At 39.5% G+C, this 17,176-nt stretch overlaps 2 protein-coding genes and 1 long non-coding RNA gene across 5 annotated transcripts in view; 2 read left to right on the forward strand and 1 right to left on the reverse strand.

Annotated features, from left to right (window-relative positions):
• The window catches only part of LOC146492914 (uncharacterized), a 236,268-nt gene that overhangs the window by 127,839 nt on the left and 91,253 nt on the right, over positions 1-17,176 (forward strand). The window lies entirely within an intron of this gene.
• The window catches only part of LOC146492915 (interferon-induced very large GTPase 1-like), a 171,159-nt gene that overhangs the window by 113,967 nt on the left and 40,016 nt on the right, over positions 1-17,176 (forward strand). The gene's annotated exons all lie outside the window — the stretch shown is intronic.
• LOC146492922 (interferon-induced very large GTPase 1-like) lies at positions 383-14,495 on the reverse strand. 3 transcript variants are annotated; one of them, XM_085147535.1, is made up of 5 exons: positions 14,196-14,495; positions 13,481-13,569; positions 10,916-10,998; positions 7,010-7,047; positions 383-6,893 (listed from the first exon to the last, which is right to left on the reverse strand). In XM_085147535.1, the coding sequence occupies exons 4-5, from the start codon at positions 7,028-7,030 to the stop codon at positions 2,175-2,177; spliced, it is 4,740 nt and encodes a 1,579-aa protein (XP_085003661.1). In that variant the 5' UTR covers positions 7,031-7,047; positions 10,916-10,998; positions 13,481-13,569; positions 14,196-14,495; the 3' UTR covers positions 383-2,174. The 3 variants fall into 3 exon arrangements, with proteins under 3 accessions (XP_085003661.1, XP_085003663.1, XP_085003662.1); XM_085147537.1 differs by lacking the exon at positions 10,916-10,998; XM_085147536.1 differs by lacking the exons at positions 13,481-13,569; positions 14,196-14,495 and having other exon boundaries at positions 10,916-11,112.

Raw genomic sequence — 17,176 nt, forward strand, 5'->3', positions numbered from 1 at the left:
TCATGTGTTTTTTTCCCCTTTTAATTCTCTCATTTCCCTTTTCTCATTTTCCTCCTTTTTGTGGTCACATTGTTTACATTATATATTAATGTCTCAGTACTGTGTTCCTGTAAAAGAAGCAAAATGTGCACAGGTTTTAGTTTGTGGATGTTTGGGATCAGGGCAGAAGTTTCAAAGGGTCAGGATGAGAAGGTCACAGAGGAATCACCGACCTTCCAGTGAGCTGCCTCAAGCATATTGAAGGGTCCAGCCTGTGCTGTGCAGGCTGCTCCTGGGATTTGTACACAGTTAAACTGCTTATTCACATTTCACAATATGATGTAACAAAGTAAATACTCTGACATTTTTACTGGAACCATATTTCAATATTTTCCAGCCGGCCATTTGTGCTGTTGCAGCTGTATGGTGAGCCAGAGCTGTGCAAGCTCAAAGTGATTTTGAACACATTGTGTTAAGGTTAAACAGTGAGTTTCAAGCGCATCTCTCTGGCTTCTAGTTAGAGATCAGATCCTGTGAGACACTCACAGAGGGAGTTTTTTTAGTTAACTGTTTCAGTTAATGCAGCTCCAATATGAATTACTTGTGACAGCCACTAAAAAACCCCCATTAACACAAACTTACAGCAAGCACATGATAATCCATTGTAGTCTGTAAAAACTGAGCCGGCCTTGTATCAGCACAACCACCGCTACCAATTTCACACTTAAATTGTTGAGTACTACACCATCTAGTGGTAAGTACTCTGTAATTTATGGTACAGGTACAGCCTGAGAGAATGCCTGAGTCTGTGAGCCTGAGCTCAGGCCTAATGCACTGACTGAACTTATTTACAAACAACTCTCCTCACACATTTGCTGATCCACCATGACAGAAGTGTAGCAAAGTTACACATGAAAACAAAGTAACTGAAACTTATTTTCCAAATTTACAAATCTGATCACACAAACAGTTAGTTGACTTAGTTTAGCAGAGAGCTGTCAAGTTTGTTTCATCTGTTTTTTATCAGTTGTTGATGAATTTGTTGCTGCTCCATATCAGTGCAATTTATGAAATATAAGGTTAGCAGATTTTGACAATTAGATGGACTATTCTGCATTCAATGTTGTACACAATGAAAAAAAATCAAGCAATTCAAATGAGATGATTATTATTATAAACTGTTTTATTATTTAAGACATAGAAAACAAAAAGGTGTTCAAACTGTTGACAGTTGTCTTTTTTCACTTGACTAAATATGCTAAACATTTGCAAATGCTAACAAAGAATAAAAAAATCATTCCAGAAAAGAGCTGAGATGAAATAAAAGTCAAGTTAAACAAAATTCAGTATGGATATAACAGGTTTAGATGAAATTAGCATAAGACAGTCAAACAGATCTCAAATCATATATCTGTGAGAATAAACTTTAACTTAACATTGAATCTAAAACTAAATTACAAAAGACAATGTTTTTGTTGTGGTTTCAGATGCAATGTTTGAAATTAATGATCAAAGAGTGTTAACACTTGTCATTAAATACATTTAAAAACAGGACATGAAAAAGATTTAAATCACTGAAAGAATTTTTCTGAAAGATCTACAGATTAACACAGTGCAATGTAATGTACATATTTTAGAAGATGAGAAGAAAGATTTAACAAATATAATTCTGAGAATTTTACCTGAAAAATCAAGCATTAGAAACATAAAAAAAACGAAATAATGAAATTAATAATGAAATTTTCCTGGATCAAAATGGGAGTTTGGTAGTAATCTCTGCATTTCTTCGATGCAAGTTTTGTCTATATATATTTAGCACATTGACTTGGTTAACTTGTTTGACAGCAGTTTTTAGATTTAGTTTCCTTACATTTTTTGACTATTTGATAAACAAAAAATCTTTGTTATAAACAGGTAAATGATATCCCAATTAACAAAATTAGGTTAAAAATGTATTTATCTGGAAAACACTCTAAAAGCCTAGATGGACACAACATTGAGAATGTGACTGTTATCTTTCACTTTGTATTTTTTGTGAATTAACTTATAGTCACTCATAACATCTTCTTCATGTTAATAATTTATAGAATTTCCTTTTTCTCACTCAGACAAAATCAGACCGTCACAGCAGGATTCCCGAGTTATTGGGTGAAAACAAGTATCATCATTTTCAGCAGATTTGCAGTTTCTTTGGCTCATTTAAACATTTCCAGACTTCTAATGGCTTCTTCTTTAGATATATATTTCCACTGATCTACTCCACTGCCCTGGAACCTTTTCCCATAGTGATTTTCCAGTTTCATTTGAAATCGACAAACAAACCATTTCCAATATGCCAGTTTAGCCCCATCAGGGGTGATGCTCCAGGTATCATACGGTGGACCAGCAGTTTTGTACTGTTTGTAGGGAATGGCTTTCTCTGGGTCAGAGCTAAGGTAAAAACCTTCTTCACTTGTAACAAGTGTTGTGCAGAAAATGACCCTGAGCTCTCCAGTTTCTCTACAGGGATATCCTTTTATCCCATCAGGTCGATGAAAAGGAGTGCTGTGGTCATCAGGACTGTGATCTTTCATGGTGTTGGTACAAACAGCTAAACAGAATGGACACTTTTCCCAGCAACAGTTACAAAGCTGATCTATGAGGATTTCTTCAGGCTTCAGCCTGGATTCATTCAGCTTATACAGGGAGAGGCTGCTCATCTTCTCAGTGATGCATGTAAGTCCTTTCTGTATCTCTTCCTTGAGAAAGTGAAAATTGTTTATGTCGCTGAAGTTTTCAGAACAAATGTTGTCCAATGTCAGCTCATCCTTTAAGACATTAGAAAATTCTTTCAACCACATTTCTGTGTCTCCTCTCTGATTTTGGACTTTTTGTGTTGTAGTAAATAACGCTTGAGTCACACTTTTTTTGATGTCATCAACATTTTTCTTGAGTATATTCACAGCTTCATCTTTGTGATCTCTGAAGATGTGCTTCTCAACTTCTGCTTTGATGAAAGCTTCTGTTTGTTTCCTTGGATTTGTGATGTAGGTGATGAAATCATCAAAGTCTTCTTTCTCAGCGAGTGACTTCAACACATGTTTCTCCAAGTTCAGTCTGTTCCCATTGAATGCTGGGAAATTACACATCATCCTTCCAGCGAGATCAATGGCAGTCTTGTTACAGACAGCCTCAACAGTGGAAGCTTTCAGCTTCTCACAGATCAGTTCTCCAAACACAACAGCAGATGAGTTTCCTTTACAAAAACTTCTAAAGACTCTGTAATACTGTGTTTTCTTGGCATCTAAATAAGTGATTGCATCATTGATCACTTTGAATTTCTTATGGGACTCTAGGAGCCAACTTTTTGCCCTGTAGAACACATACAGTAAGAGATCAACTGTAAACTCCTTCTTCAAAGTGTATTTCTTCTCTGACAGAAATTTCTGCACTTCTTCTGTTACATGATAGGCCCCTTGAATCAAGTAAGTTGATGTGTAGCCTCTTGTGGCTACAGGTTTGCTTTGGATTGCATCAAGTGACTCTTTTTCAGCCTTGTCAACGAGTGATCTGATCTGTTGTTGTTCTTCATACGCAAAAACACCACTTGATTTGTATTTTTGGTAAGCATCAATCACTGGTCTCAGATGTGTTTGTCCACGTTTCATTATATAATCTGAATAATCACCAAGCTCCGATATTTTCTTGTATCTGCCACTTGTTTTACATTCATCTATGAGAGATAACTCAAAACCAAGTTCTTGAAGGATCATTAACTGATCTTCTCTCAAGTTGATGTCTTCGACAGGTTTTATATCTGCTGTTAGTTCAGTAACCCAGCCGCTCCAAACAGAGCTGAACTGTCTCTGAAGCTCTTCTTCATCTTTGGCCTTATCCTTCAGCTGCTGAGCGAGCTCTTTGCTCTTCTGTAGCAACTTGTTCTCAAACTCTGATTTCCTATCATGAGTAATTTTATGAGCTTTTCTGTGGTGGATAACTCCATCCAGTTTTACTTTCACTCTGTTCACCTGTTCTTTACAGAGCTCATTGATTTTATTTTCATGTTCTTGCCACTGAGCCATGATCACTTTCTCTTTGTGCTTCAAGTACATTTTCTTTTCTTTTTTGATTTTTTCATATATTTTGCTTGTTTCTTTAAAAAGATAAAACTCATCAACCTCATCAAGTTTTCCATTTTCAATTCTGTTGTGAAGTTGGTTTTCAATGGTTAACATGTTGCTCCTCAGGGTCCAGGTACAGCTCCCATACTGGGCCATCAAATTTTCGTACACTGCAATTTCAAGTGTGCTTTTAAAACTGAAAACAAAACTTTCATTCAGCAGTGCAGTCCACAGGTCCTGAATCTTTGTTTTGAACTGTGAGAGAGTGATCCCAGCAGACTTTGAAGCTTTAGAGAGGATGGTGTTCTTCACTTCCTGGATGCTCTCACTGTAACCTGGATTTGGAGGAGCCATGGGTGGACTGCCCTCCCATAGCTGGGCACAGTATTTCACATCTTTTTGAACATCAAATTCAGTGACATCACTGAAGCACTCTTCATCACAAACTTCCTCTTCAGCTGCTAGTTTGGCCATCTGGTCCAGTTTTTCCTGCAGGCGTCTCTTTCCATCCATGTTTTTCTCTGCTGCTGCAACATCTGTGACATTCTGGTGAACAAACACACAACTGGGAGAAAGTTTAACTTTCTTCATCCTCATAAAATCCTGAACAACAATCTGCAGAATGTCTTGCATCTCAGATGGATTCTCTCCAAAGATGTTGATCAGTGTCAGGTTTCCCAGACCAACAACAAGTGTTGCCAGTTCATTGTCATGATGAAGAGTGTTGTTACCTTCTAACTCAAGAGCACGCAGTCCTTCAGTGTCCACCACTAGAACATAGTCAAACTTCAAGTCTTTCTTCATCTCCTCTGATACTTTGAGCAGCTGCATGAAGGCACCTTTGGTGCACCTGCCAGCACTCACTGCAAACTGCAGCCCAAACATAGTGTTCAGCATTGTAGATTTTCCACTGCTTTGTAGGCCCAAAACTGACAACACAAAAACTCTCTGGTCCCCCAGTTTCTTGATGACTTCTTCTAAAAGACTGGAGATCCATGTTAAAGGCACATGACCTGCATCACCATCCATCAGCTCCATCGGGTGTCCTGATATCATCAGCTGTGCAGCCAGCTCAGGGTATTGAGACCAGTCAGTGTCTCTGTTTTCTCTTTGTGTTGTTTTATGGGCTTCATAGATCTGTCCCATTTCTCTGAAGATGTGCTCCAAACCAAAAGTTACAGACTGAAGTTTCTTTGATATGTATTCAAGTTCAGTTTGTTTTCTTAATAACAGATCTGATTTGTCCTGTTTGTTCTTCAAAGCCAAGACCTCAGACCACTTTTCATCATAACTTTTGAGAATTGAAGAAAGATCATCTGTGCAGATGGCATCTATGAAGATCTGAGTCCATTTTAGGAAATACTTTTTCTCTGTTGGCGGCAATGATGAGAGACTTCCAATGAACAACTCCATCAGTTTACTGCAGGAAGCAGCACATTGTTTCTGACGTATGTTCATCAGTTCTTGTTGCTTTTGACTTTTCTCCATTTCAATGTCTCCTCTTAGCTGAAACAGTTCTTTGTGTATTTTGCTCCACTGATGCCACAGTTGGCCTTGGCAAGGGAGAAATTCATCTTTGATCTTTGAGACATCCATGTTATCCTTTGTAAGCAGATTGATTATTTTCATAGCAGCAGATTTCCCTCTTTGACAGGCTGAGTCAGTTTCATCCACTCTGATTCCAGAGAGCTCAGCCATGGTTTCAAGCTGGAAGGATGGTTTCAAAATGGGACCATCAAGAGAAGTTAAAATTTCTCTAATGATGCTTTTCAGGTGTTCAGATACATCTGGCTGGTTTCTGTCTTTGAGGCCCATTATGTACTTTCCATTTTTTGTCTTAACAGCATCACAACTGTCATCAACAGTGAGACAAATGAGAGGCTTATGAGACTTAAAAACACAAGATATGAGTGATCGACTTTCTTCATTGTTTTGCAGAGATGCCAAAAGAAAAACATTAATGGAGGATTTTTCAATAAGTATGTCACGCTGTTTTTCAGTCAATAGAGCGTCACCATGGAGATTACAAAAGGCAATGCAGTCATTGAAGGCATCATTGGGTTTTCCAGCAGGGCAGTACCAGGCAATCTCTGCCACACCATCCATCAAACAGCGAGACTTGGTGCTTCCTGGGCAGTTTCTGTGGAAGAAGGTGTCGTGACGGTTGTTGATCAAAGTGTTCATCAGCTGAGATTTAGACACTGACAAAGAACCCAGACGGAAAAATGACACCAAGGGCGTTTCAGCTTTGTAGACTGGAACACTCTTCATGGTGACGATCTTTGAATCACACCGAGTTAGCTTCCAGGTTTTTGTTATTTCTCTGAAAGTCCACAGAGGAAACTGAATCTTGTTTGTGACTGGGTCAGGAACAAGCAAAGGTAAGGCATACTGACACTGAGAGAGCTTTGTAATCATCATCTGTTTCAGGAAGCTGTCTGCGCAGTGGAATACTGCCATCTGAATGTCCATTGGATGCACAGAAGTCTGCTCTTTCTTATGTGTGTCCACACTGCTGCTCACAAAAACATCCCAGTCACTGGAGGAGGCTTTGAACGACACCTTGGTCTTACAGCTTGATCTTACAGAAATATATCTGGCCCTGTAGTCCAACATTATCAGCCTATGGAGAAAAGTGTGAGCTAGATCTTTCTCAGATTCTACATGGTCAATCTGTTTCACAGGTGGACGTATTTGAAGAAAATCTGCCGGTGACAACTTTTGTTGAATTTTGCCTTGAAGATGAAGTCTGTTAAGCAATGTCTCGGTTTCTATTTGACATGACTTGTTCTGGCTGTCTTCTTCCATCACTGGCTGTAATAAATAAGCAAATAAAAACACATCAAATGTTCAGAAATTACAGTGTCAAATAATAAGACTATTCTTAAATATTCTCTAAGCTCTTGTGACAAATATTTGGGCTTTCCTACCTTCTCTGTGTTTCCACTCATGTTCTCATCTGAGATGCCTGCAAATTAAAAAGGAATCAGAAAGTGACATATACATGACTGGATTAAATCAACAGTATGATAAAATTAAAATCATCAATGCAACATCGAAACCGAACTATTGTTTAAGTAGTAACTGCTGCTGTTCCATAGGTGTAAATGCCCACATCTTTCTGAAATTATATTTAGTGCTTATTACTTTTGCTGCCGTGTGACACTACAGGCATGTATAAAAGTCAAAGATTGAATGTAACAGCCTGCTCTGTGGAAGAAACTGGGCATCAATTGGCTATTTAGGTTTCTGCAAAACATCTGGTCGCTTTCTACAATGCCTGAACTTACACTGTGAAATTCAGATGTTAATCTATGACCACTTTTGTTTGTTGTTAATATCACTATTTTTTACAAATATGCCAATATTTTTTGTGATATAATACAGGAGGGGCTTAAGAGGTGAAAACAGATGTGAACGTTCATTTTTTGATGCTGGAGAGCTGTATGTGCACACAGCTAACTACAGATAATGGTCAAGCCAACCTTCAAACTAAGCTTCAGGATTTACTGGGATTTTCCATCCAACACAGCCATCTCTAGGGTTTACACAGAATGGTTACCGGATAGAAAATGTTGAGTGAATAGCAGTTCTATCTGAGAAAATGCTTTGTTAATGCTAGAAGATGAATGAGAATGACTAGACTGCATCGAGCAGAAGGCAACAGTAAATAAAATAACCACTTGTTCCAATAAAAGTATGCAAAAAGAGCATCTGTGCGTGCACAATATAGACTTACTACAAATGGCCAATAGAAGAAAATTATTGATTGGTCTGATGTATCTCAATTTGTGCTGTGACATTTTTGGAGGAGGAGGAGGATGATCCAGCCATACACACATCACACAAACATCACATTGGGGAGACAGGTCAGAACAGGTACCATAAAGAAAAACAATTAAATGTACAACACAATAGGGTAGAGGAGGAGAAAAAAAGAGAGCTCTACTCAGACTGAGCTTCTGATAGGAGATCAGTATGAGACCAGAAAACAAAAACTCAAAAGCACATGAATCTTCACACCGTAACACCATGAAAACACATGACAAGCAACAGGGGGGAGTAGGGTTAGAGTAAACCAATGTAGACAGCAGCATCAGGTCGCAGCATTTCTGCGCGGGTCCAGCTGACCCACCGTCTGTATCGGATGGGGGGCAAACTTCAGATGCATTTGAAATGGGGGAGGGGAGCGAGTCTGCGTCTGTGTCAGTGTACATGAGTGTATGTGTGTGCGTGTGTGTGTATCCTGTGTTCAGCTTTAAGAGAGACTGTCCTTTCACCTGATTAAGCAAAAGTCAACAATCCTTCAGCTAATGCAGGTGTCCTTGAAGGATAGGATCAGAGAGACCAAACACAGTCCTGTTATCAGGGACAAGAATTTGTTGTTCCAGAGCCGCATGAGTGAGGAAGATGATTGTTTGGGTTAATGAAACAACTGCACGAATTTCGCAGTCATTCTTAATGTCCATCACTGGTCACCAGGTCTATCTATTTCCCGTTGCAAAGCCGTGAGCTTCTCCAAGATCTTCTCATACGGTGTTCAATAAACACAGTCTGAGTACTCACAGCTTGCCCATCGTCAATCATGTCAGCCAGCATAGTGGGGGCTTTGAACAGCTGTAACCGCTGTCTTCGATAAGCTAGGTCCGAGCCAGCTCCACTCAGCCAGAACTCTGTTGTCATGATTCTCAATGGTCGATGTCGTTCGACCATCGAACAATTTCCAGCACTATGTTGAATTCATGTCATAAATAATTAAGGCAGTTCTAAAGGCAAAGGCAGTCCAACCCAACACTAGCAAGGTGTACCTAATTAAGTGGTTAGTGAGTGTATATGAAAAAATACTTTTCACTACACAGCTTGTCCACTCAAAGCAAGTAGGCTCCTGGCTTGAACGTCTTGGTTGGCTGGGAGCTTTCTGTGTCAAAACAGATTTTGAACATACTTTTCAAGCTGTTCTGGGATTCCTTCCTGTGCCAGTCAGCCTGCCTAGTGATGCCCAGTTTCTTCCACAGAGCAGATACTGATTAAATTAAACCAGGTAATTTATTATGCTTGTCAACACTGGCTGTCTACAATTGTTTACACTCACTAGTTGGCGGCAAACGATGTGTTGCATGTTGTAGCTTCAATGCTACTACATGCCAGGTAGTAGGCATCCCAATTCCAATAACCAACCAACCAACCAACCAACCAACCAACCATTCTGTTTTCTGCCATGCAATATTTCTGAAGCCACAAAAAAAAAAGAAAAAAGGCCAACACTTTGAGATCTCCTAGAACACATAAAATGTGGCTTGGGCTGTCTGTATGCCAAAACATACTTGGAAAGCATGCTGAACCCCAAATTGGTCCTGATGTAGAAATCAGTAAGTGACGATAATGCATGGAATGAAATGAAGTGCTGTTTAAATGGGTTACCACTCCATGAAGTGTAAAGCGCTTTGAGTGCTCAATAAAACAATAAGAGCTTTATAAATACTAGTACTCCAGGTTTGTTCCCATGTTTAAAGAATGGATTAATATTTATTAGTAAAACAGTGTAGAGTAGTGGAAAACTGAATATTAATATAAGTTTTTAAAAAAGCTACTTAAATTAAACTAACAAAAATAAAGTTTAAAAAAGTGTGTGTGGACAGTGGGATGGCGTTGGCATGCATGACTGCCAGTAGCACTGGGACACTAGTGTTTATTGATAATGTGACACAGAAGCAGCCAAATAAATTGTGGATGAGGTGTTCAGAGACAAACTGTCTGCTCAAATCCAACTAAATGCAGTCAAATTGATTGGGCAGTGTTTCATAATGACCCAAAACAACCCAGGAGTTTATTAAAGCAAATAAGTGGAATATTCTTGAATGACCAAGTCAGTCACCTGATTTTAACCAAACTGAGCATGCATTTCACTTGTTGAAGAATAAGCGTCAACAAGTGAAATGCATGCTGTTTGCTACAAACAAACAACAACTGAAAGCTGCAGCAGTAAAGGCCTGGCAGAGCATTAAAAAGGAAGAAAGCCAGCATTTAGTCATGTCCATGAATTCAAGACTTCAGGCTGTCATTGTCAGCAAACAGTTTTCAACCAAGTATTAGACATGAAAATTTAATTTTCAGTTATTTAATTTGTCCAATTACTTTTGAGACCTCCAAATGAAGGGATTGTGTTAAAACACTTTAGTTTCTCCCATTTTTATGTAATCTTTATGTTGAACCCACTAAATTAAAGCAAGAAGTCTGCACATCAACTGAGTTGTTTCTTTTAAAATGGTTGTCTTTGTCCAAATATTTATGGACCTAACTGTATTTTCTTTCATCTTTAGAATCATATTTATTCTTAATGTTTTCATCTGTAAGTTAGAGTTAGGGTTTAGAAATCAAAAGCAGATCCCATGTCTCTCCTTTGAATTGTTTTATTGTGTTTCTCCACCTTGTATGCACCTTGTGGGAAAATGGTAAGATTTATTTTATTTTTTTAAAGGCATGCATGCATTAACTTCTCCCACTGTCTCAAACTAAGAAGGAAATAAAAGACCAAGAAATCATGAGAAGTTCCTTAGAGATTACTTTTTGTTAAATTAAGCTACATTAACAGAGATGAATGGAAATCTGGCTTAGATCAGGTGGCACCATAAGAAGAGGGTAGTGAAACAAAACTGTAAGAGTGGAGCAAAAAGAGTATGATCATGTTATCACTGAGACCAAGCAGCTGGGAAATTTGGCTCAAAGGGTGACTGTAAAAAGGAATTGTAGCCCGAAATAGAAGTCTAGGTGCACCACCAACAAAAATAATTTTTTCTATTCTGCAACACAAAAAGCAAGGGGGAAAAAATACTTACTCAAGACTCTATTCTTAGAAATGTGGATTCAGAGACATCAGGGACCAAAAATGTTTGTATTCCAGGGGCCGGAGCAGGCGACACTGAAAGAAATTTGAAACTGTTGGCTAAAGGTAAACAAAATTCATATTGAATTAGTATGTGACTTTGCTAAAAACAAAAAACAATAACAAAATAAAAATAAATAAATAAATAATAATAATAATAATAATAAATGTAGGACTCTGGAGTTTTCTATGGTCCCCTCCACAATTGGGCCTTGACAGACATGCAGTAGCGGTTTTAGATACGGGCGACGCGGGCGGTTGCCCTGGGCGGCATCGTGGTGGGGGCGGCATCACCGGTATCGGCAAAAAAAAAAAAAAAAAAAATGCTCGTACTCATGCTGCCCCGACGTCAGCCAGCGCATATTGGGAATGGCATTAGCACCGATCGGTTTTCTATCGTACATTTGCTGGGAGTAAGGGCGCCCTCCGTTTGTGAGGTGCGCCTGCTGCTTGCAGCGAAGAGAGGAGAGGGCGGGGCGGCGGGGGATTCTCTGGCTGGCTGGAGCAGCATCTAATAACCAACTCGCAAAATAAAACAAAATAAAAACAAACCAACAAACACGAAAACACCAGACATCATGATACAGATTTATAATTTGCACCGATGTTTTTTCGAAATTCTATACACGAAAAGTGAGCGAGAGCCCTCGGTGCACCTGCTCGCTGCTGAAGTAAAAGTAAACTTTATTGTCATCTCTGCTACATACAGTCCAGTTTATAGAGAGACGAGACGACGAAGCTCCAGTTACAGCAGTGTAAATAAACAATAAATATAAGAAGAGTAAGAAAATAAATACACACTTTAGGACCAGAGGTAAAGGGATCAATAACAATTTAAAATTTACAGTTTGATGATTTAAAGTCTCACACAAGCCGTCGAAAGGGGAGTGGCCGGCTGCTTCCAGATCGAGCGCATTTCATTTATGTTGTAAATCCAAGCCCATTATATATTCATGATTTGAATCCTGGGTTGTGTGAAATCCCAGAAATGCACCTTAGACAAAGTGGATCTGTGAACTAAGGTGTAGGTGTGTTAGATCATGTTGTGGTGATCCTCGGGTTGAGGGATTTGTGTTCATACTGGAGTGAAAAATTAAAACCAATGGAAGATGGACAAGAAAAGTTCAAAGCCATCTGGTGCTCAGTTTAGAAAAAAGAGAAAAGAAGAGGAAGAGAAACAAAAGATACAGGTAAGCAGATGTGTGATTGGATAATGGCAGGTCATCCTGAAACAATCAGAATACTTTATTAATCCCTAAGGAAATTATGTGCGTTACAGTTGCTCCAAGAAGATGGTAAAAATAGCAACAGTAACAGACTAAACTCCAAACAATACGTTACAGATTTTAATATTAATTAGTCAGTGTCAATTGTTGATTTGTCCTGTATTGTATGAGGAATTATGATGGCTGTTTGGTAGCCGTTTGCATACAATGCATACTCTCTCTCTCTTCATATGTGTGTGTACAACAATTTTATGTTAATGTACAATCCTTAATAGGTTTTGTCTGTGTGTGTGTGTGTGTGGGGGGGGGGGGGGGGGGGCACCAGAGGGAGTGTTCGCCCAGGGGGCCAAACAGGCTAGGACCGCCACTGCAGACATGTGTATGTGTATGTACTGAAAACACAGTGAGGAATCTTGGAGTCATTTTCAACTCATTCATCATAATGAGAGGAGAGTTTTCTCTCAATCTTCTGCATGATTAAAGGACATTTCTGCTTAAATTCAACAAGCTCAATGCAACATGATAACAGCATATCAAAAATTCATTAAAAATCATCCTTGATAGTTGACATCAAAATCTCAATGGATTGATTGTTTTGTTCACCTACTCTGCATGCCTGTATAATTTCATCTGAAGCCGCTCAGATAAATAAAATTAAACAATTATAATATTCATTATATTTAAAGAATTAGATAACAGTTATCCTCAAATTCAGCAAAATTAATGGAACATGACGACGCCATATTAAAAATTGTTAAAGTAGTATCAGAAAAAAAATCAATTGAATGTTAAATTCATTAAAAAATCATCCTTGATAGTTGATATGGAATTCTCAACAAACCTGTCGGCCGACAGGTTTGGAGAGGGGGAGAGGGGGGAGGAGGGGGGAGGAGCATGCAGCAAAGGGACACAGATCAGACTCGAAACCAGGCCACTGCTTTTTAACAAAACGAAAGTAAATACAACATGAAAAAAATCAATAGATATCGGAAATCTTGGAATAGTTTGAGATGAAACTCGGCACAGATTTAGAGTAGGTGAGTCGAAGGAGGAATCTGAAGGAGAAGAACTACCAGAAAAATGCGCAAAAAAATATGTACGCGTCGGCTGGCTTCACCGCAGCAAATGGATCACTCGAACGCGATTTTTGACAGCATGAAGCCATAGTGCTACTCGCTGATCGTCACTCCTCTTTAAGCCCGTAACAGCTCTTGTACGGGCCTTTTATGATCGTACAGTGACAAGCACTGTTTTAGAGGCAAACAAGAAAAAATAATATTCAACATACATACCTGTCTCTTGTTCCTGGTTTGTGCAGCTCGGTTTAGTTTCGATTTCTAAGGGAAGTTGTCAGCGGAGATAAAAGAAAGTTCCTGTCAACCTATAAAACAAGGGGGGGTTGCAAAAGTTAAACTTTTCCACATTTTGTCACATTACAGCCACAAACATGAATCAATTTTATTGGAATTCCACGTGGAAGACCAACACAAAGTGGTGTACACGTGAGAAGTGGAACAAAAATCATACATGATTCCAAACATCTTTTACAAATAAATAACGCAAAAACGCTGAAACCGGAGAAATAAAACGTGCGAGGGGAACGATAACGACGACAAGAGTCTCCCGATCGTTCACTCTTGCTGTCCTGTGAACAACATCGGCGTGGTGTTAATTGTTTCCTGTTTTCGCGATCGCGTCCTTCATGAGGATATCACCAGGTAAACTCGCGACATTTTTAAACGGCATCAAGACTGACGGAGTGTGTTTGAGATAACCTCACAAGTGTCACAGATGACACATTTGGCGTCTTTTTTGCTGGTTTGTCGGTAGCAGCTCCTGAAACGCAAGTCTGCCACACATCTGTTCGACCAACACCAGTTGATCTAAACACCAGTTGATCTGGAACACCGGCTTAAATTAAATTCCTTAATTACAGCCACATTAGCTCCACTAATAAGACACACGGGTTTACCAGCAATGTCTGTAAACATATATTCAGTCACCCACTGGCGCTGAAAGGCTCTGCTTTCAGAATCAACTTTTCTCCCCAACATTGTGTGCGGCTAGCTTCGCAATAACAGAAGTTTGACTTGATTGACACGGGAATGTTCCCAGGTAGCCTAGCATTCAGCAAGGAGGCTGCAGCGCTGCATTATGGGATCTGTAGTTTGTATATTATTAGTGCCTCATATCGCCGGGCCATGCATAACAATAATAGTACATCTATATAAAATGATCTCGCGGGCCGGATATAAATGTACGCTGGGCCGGATGTGGCCCGCGGGCCTTGACTTTGACACATGTGCTATAAGGTGAGTCGACGAGGGAAAATGCTCTATTACAGGAAAACACATGGTGCAGAGCTGTACCCAAGGTGCAGAGTACTGGTCTGAAATTTTGGTGAAAAGGGAGGACCAGGGAGATTGAGATACTTCTGGGAGGGCGAGGTGTATTGGGTGACACAAAGGAAATATAAAATATATTTAAAAGGATAGCCCACTGTATAAGATCAAGCCAGAAAAAGGCAAAGGGCATGTCAGGCATCTGATTTTTGGACAAAGGATATCAAGGTGAGTTTAAGCAGCAAAATACCAATGAACAAGAGCGCCAAGCTTCACTACCACAGGTAATGTCAGGATGTGGCGTTGACTGTAGGAAAACTGCAGCCTTGTGTACCCAGGGAAAAATCAGCACAATTGCATGCAGCTGCATAATTACTCCTGCGCTTCAGATGTACAACATAACACATAAACATATATACACTCACTAACAGAGGAGAGAGAGATCAAAAGACAAGTTGGATGACCAAGAGACCATGATAGCTACTATGACAAAATTAACCAAAGCTGCATGCACATTCTGTTAACATTCTGTTTACTGGTCTATGTGTAGGTTGAGATCATGCAGTGACTTTACACCTATGTAACAGAAACTCTTCAGAGAGAAGGAAACCGTGACACCTCATGATCAGGTTCATTGGCATCTTATATTTTCATTTCTGCAGGAACAAGGAACAAAAACAACAGTCAATTTCCTTAAGTCCTTAAACCTTTTAAATAACTAGACATGCAGACATGCTGTATACTCAAGTCTGCCTTGGCTTCTTTATATTCTGCTAGGAAAATTGCAAAAACAAAGCAGAAAAAAATGGGTAAACATACATTAAAATGCAGTATGGTGTAGAGTTGATGAATCCTTTGTTCCAGTCTGTCTTGTCATGAATTCTAGACATTCCTAACAAGAAGTCTAACCTGTCAGACATCATCTCCTGTGTAAGAGAAACTCTACAGCAAGAAGGAAACTGAGACGCTTGATAATCAGGTTCATATTTTGCATAAACTTTTTTATTTCAGCATAACAAGGAACAAGGAACAGGGAAGAAAAACCATCCATCCATCCATTCGCTTCCGCTTATCCTTTTCAGGGTCGCAGGGGGCACTGGAGCCGATCCCAGCTGTCATAGGGCGAGAGGCGGGGTACATCCTGGACAGGTCGCCAGTCTGTCGCAGGGCCAACACACAGGGACAGACAACCATTCGCACTCTCATTCACTCGCACATTCACACCTAGTGGCAATTTGGATTATCCAATTAACCTATCCCCACAAGCTGCATGTCTTTGGACGGTGGGAGGAAGCCGGAGTACCCGGAGGGAACCCACGCAAACACAGGAAGCACCTGTGTACTTTGCTCCCTTGGACTACTTTGACAAGCAGAAGGGTTTCCTGCTGAAGCCTGAGGTCAAAGAGAAATATGCCAGCAAAGATTCTGGCCTCGCAGTGGGGATTCACATGGGCAAGCCACTGCCAGCCAACAGCCAGACCAAGGCCGGGGTCTGACAATGGAGTGGGTCCATGTAATGTCTTGATCTTAAAATTGCAGGGAAGAAAAACAATAGTCAATTTCCTAAAACCCTAGATAACTCAGATAGACATACAAAAGTTGCATGCACACAAAAGGCTCTGAAATGTACTCAAAGTACGAAAGTAAAAAGTACATCTCTGATGGCTGTTTTTATTCAATTCCATTATTGATATAGTGCCAAATCACAACAACAGTCACCTCAAGGTGCCAGCTAATTTTGTGCAAAATGTATCATCAGCTAAAATTCATGTGATCTCTGCTACCCTTTGTGTAACTCACTTATGATCACAAAACCACGGCCACTGTGCAGCAGTCATACACACTGTTCTTTACTTTAAATCAAAGTACAGCACCTATGGGAATCAAGAACCGCTTCGCAGCAGTCCAATTCCTTGGAATCGTTAGTCCGCCTGCCTGTCAATCCCGCTCATCGGTTCTTCCACTCTCGCTGATTTGGGTTCGTGTGTCGAAGGAGGAAACAGTGGTGCAGTCTCCAGTGGGATATGGACATTACTTGTATTTTTATTGCACAAAAGGATGAGAGTGTGATGGCACAGTGGAGACTGCTCCAGGATACAAACAAACAAAGAAAAAGGCTGTTACAATAATCTAAGAGAGATGAAATAAAAGCATGAATAACCTGATTGTTCTGTAAATAGTGTGAAATGTTTGTTGTTGTTGTTTTTTTTTAAAAAAAACCCTTGGCAGCATTTTAGGTAAACAGCTGCAAAAAACGTTGTTGTTTGCAAAACTCAGTAACTTTTTTAAAGAAGTAACTACATAATTAAATGCCCAACTTTATATACTATATTTTGCAGACAGAGAATTACAGACTCTCTCCCAGACTGCAGACTCATAATACAAGTCAGAGCTTTATAAAAAAACATAAAAAAAAATAAAGTTGTGTTTTCAAAATTGGAGTTCAAGTTATTTTTACTTTCAATAGTGTTAACATACTACACAGGTCATAAACAAGATTTTTTTTTTAAAATGTTCATTGTAAGTGGGCTAAAGCAGTTAATTAAAAGTAGTCTAACGTAAATGTAAATGCTGTAATTTGATTATTTTAATAAACCATGTAACTTGGATGGATTCAGTGCTGGCGTGACCACAGTGCACACGTCT

This window comes from Neolamprologus multifasciatus, chromosome 22 (genome assembly GCF_963576455.1).
Source record: "Neolamprologus multifasciatus chromosome 22, fNeoMul1.2, whole genome shotgun sequence".
Taxonomy (NCBI): Eukaryota; Metazoa; Chordata; class Actinopteri; order Cichliformes; family Cichlidae; genus Neolamprologus; species Neolamprologus multifasciatus.

What these genes read in the sequence shown, in the direction of transcription:
- LOC146492922 (XM_085147537.1), bottom strand. Translation starts at nt 7,030, where the DNA reads ATGAGTGGAAACACAGAGAAG. An exon ending in TGAGTGGAAACACAGAGAAG is followed by an intron (nt 6,894 to 7,009) that starts GTAGGAAAGCCC and finishes TATTTATTACAG; the next exon opens with CCAGTGATGGAAGAAGACAG.